The following is a 19,413-nucleotide window of genomic DNA, read 5'->3' as shown; positions in this document are numbered from 1 at the left end:
TTATTACAAACATTCAGACATAAATCTATATTTTTAACAACAGACAGTGACGTGAATCCTTCAGTCAATAAATGAATCATTGTACAGTTGACAGAATGCCCTCCAGCGAATGCGAATGCGCTGATCTGAGGTCAGTCTTGACATTCAAGAAAATCGAATAATCGGATTTAATATAATAGAAATAGATGACAGCAGATCTAAGACCCGCGCTTAGGGGGGGGGGTCAACGGCAGGTTAACTTCCGGGTATGCGGCATCGGAAATGCTTCACGAGAGAAAGGCGGAGCCCTCCATCCCCAACACGACTCTCTTCTCTTTCAAACTTTTTAACTATTCAAACGTCCCCCCCTGTCCTGTGTGCACTTTACAAGCACCGGGTATTCCTCTTCATAGATCATCTACATTCTTTTAAAAATTGTGCAACTATCTTTCTTCTTTCTCGTCGACAGATAAAGACAAAGCTTTGCGAGAACCTTTGGCTGTTTGAGTGAGAGAAGTTTGGCATCTCCCGACAGTCCCACGGTAGTCGGCTAACGTTAGCATAGCTCCACAGCTGCGTTTTGTACATCGCAGTGAATTAGTTGAACACAGGAGAAAAAAATAATGGGGGATAAAGAATTGATGTGGGCCTTGAAAAATGGAGACCTGGACGAGGTTAAGACTCTACTGACGAAGGTGAGATATTTCCCAGAGTGTTTTTGAAAAGACAAAGCTAAAGACGTTTGACTGTTAGCCGACCGTTAGCTTTACGGTAGTTGCTACCATGGCGACGGAGCCTCGAACGTTCTGTTAGCATCTCGCTTAGCCCAGCTAACTCGCGTTAACAACGCTAGCCGCTACGGTATCGTTCGAGGGAGCTAGTTAGATAACGATAACGTCATCCTCGATGTATTCCCAAACTCTTGCACTGCGATCGTGCTTTAACGACGTTTCTTTCATCGCATGTGCTCCCCCACATTGGTCAGTTACTTAGCTAGTTAACTAAACAAGGTTGTTGTAATTGTGCAACACAGCTTGTTGCGTTTCTGTCTGAGGCATCGTCGCTAGCTAAGCACAGTCTAGCCAAGCTAGCTTAGCTGTCCATCATCACAAGACAAGTCCATCGTTTGTTGAAGGTAGCTAGCAGGCTAGCTAGGCCACTATTTCTATACACCTACACCCACTAGTTTAGCTCGTTCCCTGAGTGTCACAAGACAAGAGACAACGTTAGATCTTAGATGGACTAAATTGAGAATCAAGGACCCCAATTGAAATAAGCCAGTGGCTTTCTTGGGTTTTTATCCTGTTAGTTGACCTTGTATGTAATATGTACTTTCATGTACCTACTTCTGCAAATCTTCTAATAAAGTTTTCAATCAATCAATCAAAAGGACAACATGGTTTGGTTAATGGAGCTACTTGCTACTCTGAGCTAATCCTCCACAACAGGCCTGTTCTGTGTTGTGATTGAGGCCGGGGTGGGCGGGGGTCTCTGGCTTAGCGCTGGAAGGCTGTGCTAGTGACAGTGCATATGTAGCTAATGTTAGACGCAAATCCATTCTATACGCCTATTAAATGATCGGTAATGGGTATTCAGCGAAATGGTGGTCTTATAATACAGTCTTGTCTACCACACAAGGCTCACCATTTCCAGGCCACACCTAGCGATGTTTAGAGGCAGTAGACTAGAGTCAGTTAGTTAGTGAATTACTAGTATAATTCCAGCCTCAGTGGAGATCATTTGCTCCCATTTGCTAAATATAAAATGAAATACCTAACCTCAAACATAATTCAATCTAAGTCTAGGACAGGTTCTATAATGATGCCCATTCATTTAGACGTCTAGACTGGTAATAGATTCAGATCACCACATCGCCATAGTTAGCTACAGCTCTGGCCTGGTCATTTGCTCCTTTTGCACAGAACAATAGGCTACTGAAAAACACAACAGTTGTTGTGAAGTTGGCCCCGGTCTGGTAGAGGTTGAGCACCGTAAAATGAACCCGTGGGGGTCTAACCATTCCACAGTAGTGAGGGAGTTCCTGTGTCGAAGCAGCATGTCTTCTGTGGTTGTGAATTGGCTGGGCCTACTGTTGTTCACATCATGGAAAACATTGTGCTTCAGTATCTCCCAACCAGGGAGACTGGCTACATTTCACAGCAGCCCCTCAAAACGTTTGGATTTATGGGAACCTTTTTTGCAAAGTAGTAGCATGTTGTTACCTGTGAGGTATGCATCTTTCTATCTGCCTAGATCTCCCCGAGAGGTGTGTAAACAACAAGAGTTGCAGATCATCAGCTGTGCTGTTGAAATCTAAAACCCTCCCACGGTTCTCCCCAGTGAATGTAAGAGTGGCACTGCGCCATGCTGTGAACACGGCGGCGCCACTATGTAAACATTTCAAAGCAAATTAAGCTATGTATTTAGTAATGATGGATAGTTACAATTAGGGATGCACCGACACCAGTACTCGTACCCGTACCAGAGCCTGTGCTCATGTACTCGTACTTGTAAAACTCCTCTGATACCACCCGCTCCCGATTCCACGTAACAGCAACATAATGTAACCTCTCATAGCTGGGAGGCAGAGGAGGAGCAGTGTCAGCAGCTTGGAGATATTTTAGGATAAGCGATGATGACGACAAAGGTAGAGCAGGCTGCAAGCTATGCTCTGCTACATTCTTGTGACAGGGTCTGGTGAAAGAGTCATGAAAATGACCAAAACCTTTTTTGGTTTCCGTTTCTTCTTCTTTTTTTTCCAAGTGTTGAAGAGCCCGCTCAATATAACAAACAACAGTTTTAGGATCACTAAATACTTATAATAGTGTCAACGTATTCAGCTTGTTTTTAATTCACTGTATTGTGTGCTTTCCTGCTTTGTACTCGGTGAGTGTTACTGACGCATAAGGGCAGTCCACATGGCTTGTAAACAAACGTATGTTTGGCCCCGGGCCTGAGCTGGATTACTCTTCCTGCTACGACTGGTGGATAGATGATTCACTTGCTTGATGATTGATGATTCACTTGCTTCACTTGCTTAGTATTCAAATGTATTGATTGTAAGTCGCTTTGGAATTAGGCGTCTGCTAAATGCCAAAAATGTAAATGTTAGGACCGTTCAAGCAACGACTGTGATCATCTAGTTATGTGTAGTTATGTGTTTTTAGCATGTTCATGTTCTATCAGTATCTTGTGATGTGCTAAACATGCAGTAGATGTTACATACCAATGTTTTTTGTTAGCTCTACTAGGTAGCTACGAAGGCGATGGTAGCAAGACGTCTGTTTGGATTAGGAGCGATGTACTCCAGAATTTGGTTTGAAGTGTACCAATATTCAAAAATATCTTCAAAGTCCAAGTTCTTCAAAAAAACTTGCCGACTTGTGGACCAACACAAGTCATTGTTAGAACTGTAATGGTATTATTAAGTACGCTACTCGTACTCGGTATCGGCAAGTACCCAAATGTAATGATAGAGTAACTATCATGATATAGGCCTAGTATCTTTGATCGCCAACAACATTGTTAAAAAATTTAAGTGAAAGCATTATGGTGTTCCTCAGTGAACTCAGCATATTAGTGATATTCTTTGCACATTTTTTACAAGAATAAACACAAGTCGGGTTTTCGATAATGCAACCCAGCACCACGCTGTTAGGAAATCCTGAGTGGAACCCTGCCTCCTCTCTATTGTATGAACGTTCTGAAGAGTCTTTCTCTTTCCACATTGTTTACCCAGAGTTGGTGGGACAGCCAAATCACATTTACAGATTGATGCTTCAAGTTTGAGCCCTCTAAGCTGAGCAGGACCAAGACCTTTTTTTGTTCAACTGTTTGTTTGTCCCGGTCAGATCAGGCGGTCAGGATCATTCTCAGCCAGTTTATTTTGACCAATGTGCAGCCTAAAAGACATCAATGTTTTCCTACTTTTTTCCTGCTATGACTGATGGATAGATGATTCACTTACTTAATCAAATCAACTTTGTTGTAAGTCACTTTGGATAAAGGCCGTCTGCTAAATGCCAGAATTGTGTGTGCCAGTATGGCTATTTGCTGATTTTGGCACTCAAGCAAAGCTAATGAACAGCGCTCCCTCATTGATCTTGAGGTGGCCCTGATTAAAGTTGGATTAAACTGTAGGTTAGTTTCATGTCTGGACATTCAATTCCAGAGATGAATTTTTCCCTTTTGTAATAGCCAAAGTATACTATTTGCTCAATTCGATGCTTTAAATTCCACACAATTCATTTCATTTCATCCAACGTGGATATTAACTGTAATCCTCTAGCAGGGGCCCTTTCATTCCTCAACTGTAATGAACATCATTTCAATTTGTCCTATAATCAACCACTGTAGCACCTGACCTGGAGGTAACATTCGAGAACTATTAGAAAGGGGGCGGAATGAGATTTCCATCATCTCTCTTAATGGATTTAGTTGGATTGGGTGTAAAAAAAAAAATGAAGAAATGGAATCCCATTCCCCAGCATGGTGTTCTTGACCTTCAGGGGAGTGGTGATGATGGCGAGCCAGCCCAGAGGCGGAGCGGGCGGCTCAGCGGGGTGATTGCGGCGCACTTTGGTGGTTCATCACACAGCAGCCGGGGCCTGACGGCCGTCACACACGGGGCTCACTGTGGCCGGCTGCAGGGGAGCGTGGGTTCAGGGCGAAGGCAGCCGTTCGCCATTCCATCTATGTTGGGTTTGCGAGGACGCCGCCGCCGCCCGTTAAGCTTCTCCCAGAGTCCGGGCGGCGTAGCGGCGGCGGCATTACCCAAAGCCCCTCTGTAACCCTTCCTAAGCCCAATTGATTGTCAGGCTGGGCACAGCTCACTTCTGGCACCTGGCTCATCCCTCCCCCCTGATAGGCTTGTTGGCTTCATCAGATCTAGGCTACTGCCTGGTGACTGAGGCCCAATCCCAATTCACCCCTCCGTTTCCACCCCTACGGCTCCTTTTTCAGCCCTATGGCTCAGTTTTGCGCGTTCACGTGTCGGGTAGGGGGGTGTCCCAATTCTTGTTTTCATGTAGGGGTAGGGCCACATAGTCCTTCAAGCACCTAAAACTGGCCAGGTGCCAGGAAAAGCGGGAAACGCAAAATGTCATTGGACGAAATACCAGCAGCACCATTGCTGGTGTTCTGCCATGGTATGCTGCCATGTCAATGTATGCTGCCTTGTCAATGTCTGCTGCCATGTCAATGTATGCTGCCTTGTCAATGTAGCTGCCTTGTCAATGTATGCTGCCTTGTCAATGTCTGCTGCCATGTCAATGTCTGCTGCCTTGCCAATGTATGCTGCCTTGTCAATGTCTGCTGCCTTGTCAATGTCTGCTGCCTTGTCAATGTATGCTGCCTTGTCAATGTCTGCTGCCATGTCAATTAGGGCTGGGTATCGCCACTGATTTCCCAAAACGATTCGATTCCGATTCACAGCTCCCGATTCGATTCGATTTTCGATTCGATTCCGATTCGATCTAGTTACAATATACAGTGTTTCCTCCAGGAATTTTTTTTCGCATGCACGCTCAAAACAACGATCTACTTTTTTTTTTTTTTTTTTTTTTTTCTTCTAATCACAGCCAAAACTAGAGGATGGCCAAAAAATAATAATAATGAATATACAGAATATAAACTTGTGACTGACAGTCACATACACACACACAAAGATCATCAGCTATAATATAATACGAAGTAGGCCTACATGAGCACAAAAGCGGCTAACGTTACTGATTAACTGTTTACTGTAGTGCAGAGAGATGGTAGTCGTAGGCGGCGTATCAAATGACAAAGCTAAACGTTTAATGAAGGACATGAACGATTGTCAACAACACCCTCAAGCAGTAAATAGAACAGTCTAAACAACTTGGGTACTACGGACGGAACAATAGTCTCAACCTATAGTTCCGTGCGTGAATTATGTCAACCCACCACATTACAGAAGTAAAATCACAGTCAGATGGAGCATTCGGTAAACAGCTGAGTATCAGCTGAGTTAAAGAAAACAAACTCTTACCTTTGATGAGACCCACATGAGCCCTGTTTTCCCGTACTTCTCCTGTGTGTCTCTTATTGTCCAAATGTTCCCTGAATTTTAGCTGCATGTTTTTCCAGCATGTAATTCCGTTGTCAATAAAAAAATCGTCTCCCCTTCTTTTCCCCTTGACAATACTGTGTCGTTGCTAAAGTGACGGCACATAAGAATCGTTTTTTGACTTGCTAATGTCTGCTAACGTAGCACTTGAAACTGGCGCCGTTCTCTGGACTGCAGCTGCTCCCGCGTTAGCATTAGCATCCATCTTTTCTTCTCCCTTCTCACCGTCACAAGCTCAAATGACACTTGTCGGCCGATCTAACTCTTAACACTCACTTACAGGACTTCTGACACCATGTCGTGTTATTCTATTAAACATACACGTGAGTCCTTCTGTATTTCAATGTAAGTGTCTTTATTTTAACTCGCTCTGTAAGCTCTACAATACCGGTCTCTTGTTGTCTCGTCGTAAACTGCCCACCTGACCTGGGGGGTATTCCATCAACGTCGCTAAAGGAAAATCCTGGCTTATTTTTGATAACTCTCGCTAGACCTATCAGAATATGCCTGGATATTTTTAAGAACTCTCGCAAGATTTATCAGACTAAACCTGGATTTTCCCTTTAGCGATGTTGATGGAATACCCCCCTGATGTCACTACGGTGGCCTGTACACAATAACAATAATACCACAGTTCACATTTAGACCAATCAGGAGCCCTTGTGTCACGTCGTCAACTGAATGTCATTAATCTGATTTTGGATCAGCGGTTAGAGAGAGATGGGCGTGGATTTAGGTGCACTTTTAGTCAACATCCATTATAGCGCTGATCTAGGATCAGATATATTTTAATCAGCTAAAATGTTCAGATTTTTTTTATTTTTTTTTGAGAACTTTTTTGTTTTGTTTTTTGTTTTGTGGACTGAATCAATTCGTGGCGGAGGAAATTCATTCGTGGCGGCCCGCCACCAATAAATGCATGTAGAGGAAACACTGAATACATGTTTTGCTTGAATATGAAAGAGATTCTCCGAACTAATGCTATAAATGGTTCAAGGAACCCTATAACATGTAGCATTGTTAAACATATCAATGAATTGACTCCAAAGCAGTTACATGAATGTACTTTTTATTTACATATGACTTTGCTTTTGTCCAGCTCATCTCTATCGTCACATTTTTTTAATCCAAAATGCACCCAGACATCTGACTTTAAGCCTGGTGGTGACTTGAGTGTCCCTGCCATCGCCATGTTTTTAGATTTTAGTGTTGAGACCTCACGTTGCGTGAGATATGATAAATTCTTGTAGCGCGAGATCTGGCCACGAGATCTCGTTGCGGGTTGAAGCTGCAAGCAAAAAAAAAAAAAAAAGATCGATCTCGGGATTTATGAATCGATAATCGCTCATTTAATGAAGATCGATTCAGAATCGGGAAATCGATTTTTTGAACCCGGCCCTAATGTCAATGTCTGCTGCCTTGTCAATGTATGCTGCCTTGTCAATGTATGCTGCCATGTCAATGTCTGCTGCCTTGTCAATGTATGCTGCCATGTCAATGTATGCTGCCTTGTCAATGTCTGCTGCCATGTCAATGTCTGCTGCCTTGCCAATGTATGCTGCCTTGTCAATGTATGCTGCCTTGTCAATGTCTGCTGCCTTGCCAATGTATGCTGCCTTGCCAATGTATGCTGCCATGCCAATGTATGCTGCCATGCCAATGTATGCTGCCTTGTCAATGTAGCTGCCTTGTCAATGTATGTTGCCATGTCAATGTAGCTGCCTTGTCAATGTAGTGTTTCCTCTATATGCATTTATTGGTGGCGGGCCGCCACGAATGAATTTCCTCCGCCACCATTCAGACAGTCCACTTTGATTCAGGCTGCGAGTTCAGTGTTTCCTCCAGGAATTTTTACAATGGTGGCGGGTAGCGCGCATGAAACGCGACGTAATTTCAGCCAAAACTCGAGGATGGCCAAAAAACTACGACGTAATTTCAGCCAAAACTCGAGGATGGCCAAAAAAAATAAAATGTTTTCCCGTACTTCTCCCGTGTGTCTCTTATTGTCTGTGTCTGCATGTTTTTCCAGCATGTAATTACGTTGTCAATAAAAAAATCGTCTCCCCTTCTTTTCATTATCATTATGGAGGCTTTATGGTTGTTGTAACTATTATTATTTTAATGATACAAAAAAATCTTGAATCAGAATCAGAATTTATTTTACTGTACACAATAATACAAATCTTTGGCTGCGGTTCTTCAACATTAGCTTTGCAGCAAGGTACATAATCACAACAATACCATCATCACAATAATCACAAAGAAATAAGATTCAAAACACGAAATTCTGTGCTCACTACCTTTTCCAGTTGAACATAAACTAAACTTTTTTAAAAAACATTTTAAATGCTGCTATTGTTTGCGAAGTTACAAGATCGTTAGCCCGCAGCGCAGAGCGCACAATGTATACGAGTTGACTCGCTGGAACGAGACAGGCCGCAAGACCACCACACACGTGCCATATCATACCGTCTCATCATATTATTACATCGTATTTATCATCATATTTTTCACTATGTGTGGTTACCTGACCATCTTCCTCATCTTCTGGTACTTTTCGTTTGAAATACTTTAACAAACTCATCTGAAAATGGAACCAGGAATTTATGAACACATACCTAGCTAACATTGCTAGCTAACATTTCTGGCAATTACTTTAAGTAGTTCTAAGGTAGCGGAAACATAATTGTTTCACAAAATAGCCTGATTTAGTTGACCATGAACATCAGACTACATTACGAATGTTCATTTAAAATACTTGTATACTGAGCACTGGTATAAGAACACGAACCATAGAATGCAATAACCCACCATCGTGCTGATGCAGTGTTGCTAATCAATCTGTAATGGATTGTAACATTTGAAGTAGTTTGTAGACTAGACGCAGCCTAGATGTATTCGACCAATCACAAAACAGTTTTGCAAGCGCGTCGCTTCGCGCTTGTGGGTGTGTCTAGCGCTGTGAAGGTCTGAAAAGCGGCCTAAATCTATATTTATTTTTTTTAGAAATCTGAATGGTGGCGGAGGAAATTCAATTGTGGCGGCCCGCCACGAATAAATGCATGTAGAGGAAACACTGGTGTTATTATGACCGAATCTCTCAACAGGCGCGCGGCGACGCGCTTTCAAAACTGGCTGCGTTCGTAAATTCACTCAGGAAATCCGATCAGCACTCGTGGAATGCCTCTCGTCCAATCAAATGACTCGGTTTCTCTATGACGTCGGGCCCAGTGTGCGCTCCAGCGCTCTCAGAGCGACTTTACGAACGCAACCTTACTCTCATCTAGCTAGTTAGCTTAGCAGTCGTAGCTCAATGGAGTGAGAAGCAGAGTTGTTGCCTTGTTGAAAACATATTCAGACTCCCCAGCTGTTCTACACGAGTTTATGACATGCAGCTGTATCATGCGGTGGTAGTACTAAACCCTCGTTGTGTATTGTTTGTTTTGCTGTGGAAATGAAACATTTATGAGTCTTACAACAACTCATGTGCGTGTAAAAAGCCGGTAAACGGATTTCTCTTTTAGTCCGTCGCCGTCCCTTTAATCCCGTATCCTAATCGAAAATGCAACATCATCAGCGACGGCTGTTCTCTGGTTCATGTTCTTATACCAGTGCAGTGCTATATTCTGTATATTCATATTATTTTTTTGGGCCATCCTCTAGTTTTGGGCGCGCGTGCGTGCGCGTTTCATGCGCGTGCACACGAAAAAAATCGCGCGCGGTCACGGCTAGCCGCCACCATTGTAAAAATTCCTGGAGGAAACACTGCAATGTATGTTGCCTTGTCAATGTATGTTGCCTTGTCAATGTATGCTGCCTTGTCAATGTATGCTGCCTTGTCAATGTATGCTGCCTTGTCAATGTATGCTGCCATGTCAATGTAGCTGCCTTGTCAATGTATGCTGCCATGTCAATGTATCCTGCCATGTCAATGTATGCTGCCTTGTCAATGTATGCTGCCATGTCAATGTATGCTGCCATGTCAATGTATGCTGCCTTGCCAATGTATGCTGCCTTGTCAATGTATGCTGCCATGTCAATGTATGCTGCCTTGCCAATGTATGCTACCATGTCAATGTATGCTGCCATGTCAATGTATGCTCCCTTGTCAATGTCTGCTGCCTTGTCAATGTATGCTGCCTTGTCAATGTATGCTGCCATGTCAATGTATGCTGCCTTGTCAATGTATGCTGCCTTGTCAATGTATGCTGCCATGTCAATGTATGCTGCCTTGCCAATGTATGCTGCCTTGTCAATGTATGCTGCCTTGTCAATGTATGCTGCCTTGTCAATGTATGCTGCCTTGTCAATGTATGCTGCCTTGTCAATGTATGCTGCCATGTCAATGTATGCTGCCTTGCCAATGTATGCTGCCTTGTCAATGTATGCTGCCATGTCAATGTATGCTGCCTTGTCAATGTATGCTGCCTTGTCAATGTATGCTGCCTTGTCAATGTATGCTGCCATGTCAATGTATGCTGCCTTGTCAATGTATGCTGCCTTGTCAATGTATGCTGCCATGCCAATGTCTGCTGCCTTGTCAATGTCTGCTGCCTTGTCAATGTATGCTGCCTTGTCAATGTATGCTGCCTTGTCAATGTATGCTGCCATGCCAATGTCTGCTGCCTTGCCAATGTCTGCTGCCTTGTCAATGTCTGCTGCCTTGTCAATGTCTGCTGCCTTGTCAATGTATGCTGCCTTGCCAATGTATGCTGCCTTGCCAATGTCTGCTGCCTTGCCAATGTATGCTGCCTTGTCAATGTAGCTGCCTTGTCAATGTATGCTGCCTTGTCAATGTATGCTGCCATGCCAATGGATGCTGCCTTGTCAATGTATGCTGCCATGCCAATGTATGCTGCCTTGTCAATGTATGCTGCCTTGCCAATGTATGCTGCCTTGTCAATGTCTGCTGCCATGTCAATTAGGGCTGCACGATTAATCGATTTTAAATCGAAATCGCGATTTGAAATGATGCGATTAGCTAATCGCAAAGCCTGCTATTTGCCTGCGATTTTTTTTTTTTTTTTTTTTTTTTGCTATTTAGCAGACGCTTTTAATCCAAAGCGATTTACAATTACGAATTACAGGGACATTCCCCCTGGAGTAACTGAGGGCTAAGTGCCTTACTCAAGGGCACACTAGTAGTGGTGTGGTTTCAGGCGGGATTTGAACTCACACAACCTTCCGATCACAAGTCCAACTCACTAGACCACCACTACCCGTATGGGATACGTCATACAGCGCGTCGGATTCAACGTCAATGAACGTCAACAATGAACGTGAACGTCAATGAACGTGAACGTCAATGAACGCACACCAACAACATCGCATCGGATTTTTTGAAAGTACCTGCCCTTTTCCAAACAGCTTCCAATTAAGCTTTCCTAGATGGTTGTGTGAAACAAACCACCTGAGTCAGTTAGTAATGCTCCATCACATGTTTTAATCTGAAGCTTGATTTTAAAGCAACCCAACCTTAAAGCAACCCAATGTAAGTTTAGTTCTTTCACTCGTAGCTCGGGCTGTGGGGGTGCTAGAGGAGGGAGCCTCTAAGTCCCCTGAAGATGTACAAACAAACTGCACGTTGATACGACCTTCCTAGCCGGAGATATGGCCACACTTTACAAAAACTTCCTTTTTTTATTTTATTTTTTTTTTTGGTATTTAAAAAAAAAAAATCGCAAATTAATCGCAATCGCGATATCTGTCCAAATAATCGCAATTCGATTTTTTTCCCCAAATCGTGCAGCCCTAATGTCAATGTCTGCTGCCATGTCAATGTAGCTGCCTTGTCAATGTATGCTGCCTTGTCAATGTATGCTGCCATGTCAATGTATGCTGCCTTGTCAAGGTATGTTGCCTTGTCAATGTACCGGTATGCTGCCTTGTCAATGTATGCTGCCTTGTCAATGTATGCTGCCATGTCAATGTATGCTGCCATGTCAATGTATGCTGCCTTGTCAATGTCTGCTGCCATGTCAATGTATGCTGCCATGTCAATGTATGCTGCCTTGTAGGGCTGCAACAACGAATCGATTAAACCGATAAAAAACGATAACGAAATTCGTTGGCGACGAATGCCATTATCGATTAGTCGTCTTTCTTTCTTTTTTTTACTTTTTTTTACTTTTTTTTTTTTTTGGGGGGGGGGGGGTTTTGTTTCCATAACAAACCTACTTCCTGTTGACGCACGCCACGCTGTCTTGCGGCCGGTGTAGGCATCGCGAATCATAGCGAATCATGGCCGGAAAGGGCAGAACCTATGACCGGAACCGGAAAAGTGGGAAAATCCGGTACCTACACCGGCGCGGAGGCTACATTTAAATCATGCTACTCAAAAGCCTTGAGAGTGAAGCTGTCTGCTGTCTGCTGTCAGGACATGCTAGTGAGTTAGCTAGCAGGGTTAGCTCGCTGCTGCCGCTAGCTGACTGTCACTACGCTGCTTGTCCAGCTGTAGTCTGCGTAGCTGTGCTGAGAACCAGAGCACTAACTATGTTTCTATAGAGGAGGGTTACACTAACTATGTTTCTATAGAGGAGGGTTACATTAACTATGTTTCTATAGAGGAGGGTTACAGCTAACTTCCTATTGTTTTATTATACAAGTCCTGCTGGGCTCAGCCCTTCCATGGTCTCTTGCTCTCCATGCAAATGCGTTAGTGTGAGTTCTGGCGAAGCGTCAGCTATGAATGAATGAATGAATGAATGGTCTTTATTGTCATTGCTATAGTACAGGTACCAAACAACGAAATTTAGGATGGGTAATGACTGTAATGTAATGCGATAGCCAGTGAGTGTTTGCTCGCATTCATGAATTCAATATTGCATGACAAGTGTATTTAGCTAGCTGGCTAACGTCAGTGGTAGAGCAGAGGTGATTTAGAGTGAGGCACTGACTGTCGCCTAGCCTATTGTATGGAGTGAGAGGACACATTGCATTGTTTTGGAGCATATCTGTTATATAAAAACATTAGTGTCTTGTCTGTAGCCTATATTGCACTTTGGGTTACTGACCTTTACATTAAGCAAAGTTATTACCTAAAACAATGCATGTATTGAGCTAGAGTTCAACTACTTTATTGAAACAATCTACCGCCATAGTCCATGGCCTGTTGTTAAACCTATTTGATGTAGCAAAGCCTTTTTTATTTATATTATTTTTTATTTTTTATTAATACTTATTCATTTTGCACATGTATATGTATAGGCCTGGCTGATTTAGAAAACATAAAATAACATTAGCAAAATAAATCTTTTTTAATGTAAAAAAAAAATCTTTTAATCGAAAAAATAATCGGCAGATTAATCGATTATCAAAATAATCGTTAGTTGCAGCCCTACAGTGCCTTGTCAAACAATCTATGTCCGCTGAGTAGGAGAGTGAGGGGTATGTTGTCACACGCTGTCTTAACATTTGCTGGGCACAATACATCACAATGGTATAAATGTCATACCAAATGAAAGAAGGAAGTCTTGGGCATATATTTTGTACTGATTATATCTTCATATCTTATTTCAGTACTGAGCTGTTGAGGCCGGAATCGAACCGGGAACCCTGCGGTTACATGGTCGACGCTTAGCATTTACGCCACCAAGCGCCCCGATAGTTCCTATTTCCAATGCCAAACAGAATCATCCGATGTCTTCCCTTTATAAACTACGCCCACTTCTGGTCTTCTATCCCAATATACAGATCCAGGCTATTTTGTTGGCTGAACAGATACAGCTAATGACATCTGTACACCCCTGCTAGCTGTGCTAGCATCTCCGTCAACCCTCAGATCAGGTGGTTCATACTACGGCCCTGCGTAATCAGATATGGCGCCTTCACACCAGCTCAGGGTTTAGATACTGCTCAGTGGTCCCCAGTGACAGGGCTTGTGTGGTCTAATGTCAAACAGATGAATACCTTCCCTCCCTCTCCCCTCTCCACTAGTCCTGTAGCGTGGTATGATGGTTATGGAAAAAGGCGCCGTGACAAGGCACTGACAGCACTGCGGCCCGCTCTGAGTGGCAGGTCTCTAATGAGTGTTGTCGCTGCAGGAGCAGCTGACTGGGGCCGCACGGTTGGTTGTGTGTGTGTGTGTGTGTGTGTGTGTGTGTGGGTGTGTGTGTGTGTGGTTGGGGAGGGGATATGAGGGGGCAGTGTTTCCTCTATGCATTTATTCGTGGCGGGGGCACTGTTTTGCAAATAAGTTAGTTTTCGTTTTTGCTAGTGAAATAATTGATAGTATGTTGACTGCTCAAGGAGAATACATATTTGAATGTACAGAATGCCTGAGAGCCTTATATTGCATTATATTATATTATATTTTGAATGGTCATCTGGTGCCTGAATATTGTGTTTTCCTTTACATAAATAATGACATTTCCACCATAAATTGATGCAGAAAGGGCACAAATTGGTGCATATCAATTCACCAGAATGCAAGAAATTAAGTGTTTGATGTTTAAGGACCCCCAGACAGCCCTGCTTCATGGGCCCCCCCGATGTCAAACACCACTGGTACCACCTCCGCCTCATTTTGAGCCAGGAAAAACCCTGATGGCCATGTTGGCATTCAAGTTGGCTAAACATAGCAGTGATTGGGCCTGTGTCTGGGGCTGTTTGACAGAGGCAGTTACAGTAGTAGTAGTAGTAGTAGTAGTAGTAGCAGGTCGCCGAATTAAAGGTGTCTGTGTTTAATTGCAGGCCCACAGACAGCCCCCATACATCAGCTGATCATTTAAAGGGCCGGCCGTCTGAGTAATGTGCATGTCACACGCTGCTTTGTTTTATAAGAGCAGCAGCTATTACCCAGAGTGCTTTATAAAGACACTGTTAAACAGAGAGAGACAATACAGCCATTATTTGGGGGGAAATTAAGTGATACATTATTCGAACAGTAAAAAAAATAATCGTTAGGTTAATCGTTAAATTAGTCGATAGAATAACCGACTAACCGAAAAAATAATCGCTAGATTAATCGTTAAAAAAATAGTCGTTAGGGACAGCCCTATGTCAGTCACAACAAGTTTATATTCTACGGATGTTGTTCAGTGCTGTATGCGCGTTCCCTGTTCCATGTGTACTCTACTCTTGTGTACTGAATATTCGATGAGCTGATTATCTCTCGTGTACTTCATATTCGATGAGCTGATGATCTTTCTGTGTGTGTGTGTGTGTGTCATGCGCGTTCCGCATGTTCCGCTGCAGCTGTAGGATATATTGGTATTTGATCACCTTCTATATAAAATCACCTGCTCGGCTTTAATGACTTAACCGCTATTAAAAAAAATAATCTTGTTGCCACCCTCTAGTTTTTGGTGAAATTACATCTTTGTTTTTAGCGCCAGTGCGCGTTTTATGCGCTGAGGGGGTATTTGAGCGTGCGTGGTGCGTCTGTCTTTCCTCCCAGGGCTGACAGTTTTAGGCCTAACAGGGGAGGAGTCTTGTGTTGTGATTATGGTTTGGCAGCGGGAGTGTGTGTGCACGTGTGCTTGTGCGTGTCTGTCTGCGTGTGTGATTGTCGGTCGGTCGGTCTGTCTGTGTGTGTGACTGTTTGTCTGTCTGTCTGCGTGTGTGTCTGTCTGTCAGATGAAAGGTAGAGGGTCTCTTTTATACAGGGATGTGAACTTCAGTGTGTGATTGTGTCAACTGTATTTTCCTGTTTAGCAATAAGAGGGCCTGACAAGGGAAGTTGTGTAGGTGCTAGTATCTTAACCCTGTGTGTGTGTGTGTGTGTGTGTGTAGGCAGAGGATGTGAACCGGACCCTGGAGGGGGGCAGGAAGCCCCTGCACTACGCCGCTGACTGTGGCCAGGCCGAGATGCTGGAGTTCCTCCTCTCCAAGGGAGCCGACGTCAACGTAAGAGCCCCGACCAATGAGGAGAAGGAGGGGGGAGGGGGGAGGGTGGAGGGGGGCGGGGTGTGTTATGTTTGCATTTATTGGATGGTGTAGGCTACTGACGGGGTTAAACACGGTGACCATATTAGCGAATATACTCATTGAACGGTGGCCAGCCGTCGTCACACAAAACATCGACACGGTCGTAAAAGTCTGACGATTAGAAAAGTTTCACGACCACAGAGGAGTCAGATAGTTCTGTTCAGACGTGGGGCGTCTGGAGAGCGGCAGCGATCCACGTTTAGACCAATGGGGAATCTGGATTCCTCAGACATGAGGGCACATGTCATGTTCCCCTCCAGCAGTTAAACCCCCACTCCCCCCCCCTCAGCGAGAGCTCGGTGTAAACTGGCTAGACCGCATATTCTGTCAGACAGCTCCCCTGAGCCACAGCAGACTCTTAAAGAGACGGCAGTGGTGTGGGGAGACGATCGATCCCCCGCCCTTCACCGACGAGCAGAAGTTTCTCCACGCTAGGTTCCACATTCACCACAGTTTGGCGGATGAGGAGGAAGCGTGGTGTCGTATTTGACAGTTGGGCTTAATTTGCAAAGGTCAGCCGTTTCCGGCCACGTCAAATAAACCCAACTCTTTCTCTCGGCTTAAACGAGTCCTGTTAGGTATGGCCGGGGCCCTCAAATCTCTCGACGACGTTTGAGCGCGTCGACGAGTGTCACCTCGTCCATCGTCCAACCTCCGGTTGCCTTATTAAAAGTGTTTGTAAAATCGGGCCCTAGACACAGACCCAGACACATTGCCATTTTAGGCGATGAAAGAACCCCACCTGCACTCTTTTGTGCGAGTGTCGGGGGGAAACAAAACCTAGTTAGCCCGACAACTCGCATCAAAGACCCGAGACGCCGCCGCCGGTCCCCCCCCCGACCCCCCCCCCCCCCCCCTGTCTATTATCTGTCTCAATCAGGACTTCTTCTTCGGCATTCACAAACAAACAACACAGCATCCATCAGTCTGGCCCTGTGTTAGGGTGGAGGGAGGGAGGGAGGGAGGGAGGGAGGGAGGGAGATAGAAGGGAGATAGAAGGGAACGGTGTACCAAAAAAAAGAAAAAAACAACTACCTCCCAAACCAATTTTTTCCCCCAGCGAGCCTCGACTCATCAGTCCTCTTTCAGATAACAAGGCTCTGAAATGGGCGAGATAAATACGCTGGCAGAGTGGGCTTTCTCACCGTCATTCATTGACGTGATAAGAGAGGAGAGAGAGAGAGGGAGAGAGAGGGAGAGAAAGGGAGGAATAAAGAGGCGCTCTCCCCCTCCGAGGAGTTATTTCCTCTGATAATGAGGGATGTGCCCTTGTGTAGGAGGCAGGCCGCAGCAGCCTGATCCACTGATGTATGAAGACCATGCTAACCTGTTATCTCTCTGTGATCACTGTGTCTGTGTCCCTCCTCTCTCTCTTCTCTCTCTCTCTCTCTTCTCTATCTCTCTGTTCTCTCACTCTTTCTGTTCTCTCTCTCTCTCTCTGTTCTCTCTCTCTCTCTCGGTTCTCTCTCTCTCTCTCTGTCTCTTTCTGTTCTCTCCCTCTCTTTCTGTTCTCTCTCTCTCCCTCTCTTTCTGTTCTCTCTCCCTCTCTCTCTCTCGGTTCTCTCTCTCTTTCTGTCCTCTCTCTCTCTTTCTGTTCTCTCTCTTTCTGTTTCTCTCTCTCTCTGTTTCTCTCTCTCTCTTTCTGTTCTCTCTCTCTCTCTGTTCTCTCTCTCCTCTCTCTCTCTCTTCTCTCTCTCTCTCTGTTCTCTCTCTCTCTCTCTGTTCTCTCTCTCTCCCTCTCTGTTCTCTCTCTCTCTTTCTGTCCTCTCTGTCCTCTCTCTCTCTCTTCTCTCTCTCTCTCTTTCTGTTCTCTCTCTCTGTTCTCTCTCTCTTTGTCTCTCTCTGTTCTCTCTCTCTCTGTTCTCTCTCTGTCTCTTTCTGTTCTCTCTCTCTCTCTGTCTCTCTGTTCTCTCTCTTGTCTCTGTTCTCTCTCTCTCTGTTCTCTCTCTTCTCTCTCTTTCTGTCTCTCCCACCTTAACCCTCTCCAGGCCCCAGACAAACACGACATCACCCCGCTGCTCTCTGCCACTTACGAAGGTCACCTCGCCTGCGTCAAGCTCCTGCTAGAAAAGGTACGTACGACGTACACACACACACACACACACACACACACACAGCAGAGTTTCGAAGCTCTATGTGAGCAACTGTGACTGCTGATGAGGTAACTCTCTGTTACAAAAGGCCACAAAAGAGGCCCAGCGGTGGCTGCCCCGTCCTCTGTTCTGTCGGAAGCTGCCGGAATGTTCCCAGACATCACACAGCAACCGCTGTTGTTTATTTATTTATTATTAGTTGTGCTCGCTGTTCTCCCGGCTCCCTCCCTACCTACCTACCCCTCCCCTCTCCCTCCCTCTCTCTCCCCTCTGCTCCGGAACACTCTGAAGTCACGCCACCTCAGTCAGTCACACAGACAAGCTCTCAGTCACCCTGAAAACAAGGGTCAGCGCCAGCCATATCACCCACATCCTGGACAGCAGGGGAGAGCACTCTGTCCTTGTCCCGTGTCTGTCTGTGTCGTCGTGCAATGCCGCTGCTGCTGCTGTGTACGGACTCGAAAGGGGGGGACGCACCGATGACTGTGGCGAGGAGGTGACTTGTTTTTCCAGTGACTAAGACAGCGCAGCTGTTAAAAAGCAGCAGCAGCAGCCGCAGCAGACTCGTAAACACACGATATCCCGGCTGAGCGGTAGAGCCTAGCGGTCCAGCAGCAGGCCGGTACTCTAGCGAACGCCGTAGAACCAGGGAGCGCCACGGGGGTGTATGGTAGAACTTCTGGACCCTGCGAGATGTGGGGGGGCTTATCGGGTCGGGGCTCAGCGGGGTACCTGCCACGTATAATATATTTCCCCAGTTCCCACTCAGGAACCGGGCCTGTGGAGGAGCTAAATCGTAAATCGCTGTGAAATGGAGGTGTGTGTGCCACCCCCACCCCCCTCTCCCTCACTCAAGCTATCACACAGAGCAGCAACGGCGACACCAACTTTGCTTTCGTTACCCTGTGTAATTGTGCTTTAGGCCTTTGATCTCTGGCCGGGTCATTTAGAGAGAGAGAGAGAGAGAGAGAGAGTGTGTGTGTGTGTGTGTGTGTGTGTGTGTGTGTGTGGTCATTTAGAGTGTGTGTGTGGTGTGTGTGTGTGTGTGTGGTCATTTAGAGTGTGTGTGTGTGTGTGTGTGGTCATTGAGAGTGTGTGTGTGGTGTGTGTGTGTGTGGTCATTTAGAGTGTGTGTGTGTGTGTGTGTGGTCATTTAGAGTGTGTGTGTGGTGTGTGTGTGTGTGTGTGGTCACAGTGTTTCCTCCAGGAATTTTTACCATGGGGGCGCGTGCGCGCGATTTTTTCGCGTGCACGCGCATGAAACGCGCACGCGCGCTCAAAACAACGACTACTCTTTTCTCTGCTGCTCCACTCTTCTCTCCT

General features: G+C 45.2%; 1 protein-coding gene across 1 annotated transcript in view; it reads left to right on the top strand.

Annotated features, from left to right (window-relative positions):
• The first annotated feature begins 295 nt into the window (after positions 1 to 295).
• mtpn (myotrophin) overlaps positions 296 to 19,413 on the top strand; it is a 33,883-nt gene continuing 14,765 nt past the window's right edge. The window contains exons 1-3 of the mRNA XM_080537410.1: positions 296 to 674; positions 15,803 to 15,916; positions 17,986 to 18,069. Of these exons, the coding sequence (XP_080393536.1) occupies positions 603 to 674; positions 15,803 to 15,916; positions 17,986 to 18,069 (270 nt within the window). The 5' untranslated portion in view covers positions 296 to 602. The remainder of the gene's footprint in view (positions 675 to 15,802; positions 15,917 to 17,985; positions 18,070 to 19,413) is intronic.

This window comes from Nansenia antarctica, assembly GCF_963989245.1.
Source record: "Nansenia antarctica genome assembly, chromosome: 8".
NCBI lineage: Eukaryota > Metazoa > Chordata > Actinopteri > Argentiniformes > Microstomatidae > Nansenia > Nansenia antarctica.
Note: the sequence above shows the minus strand (reverse complement) of the source record. Positions and strands in the feature narration are given on the sequence as shown.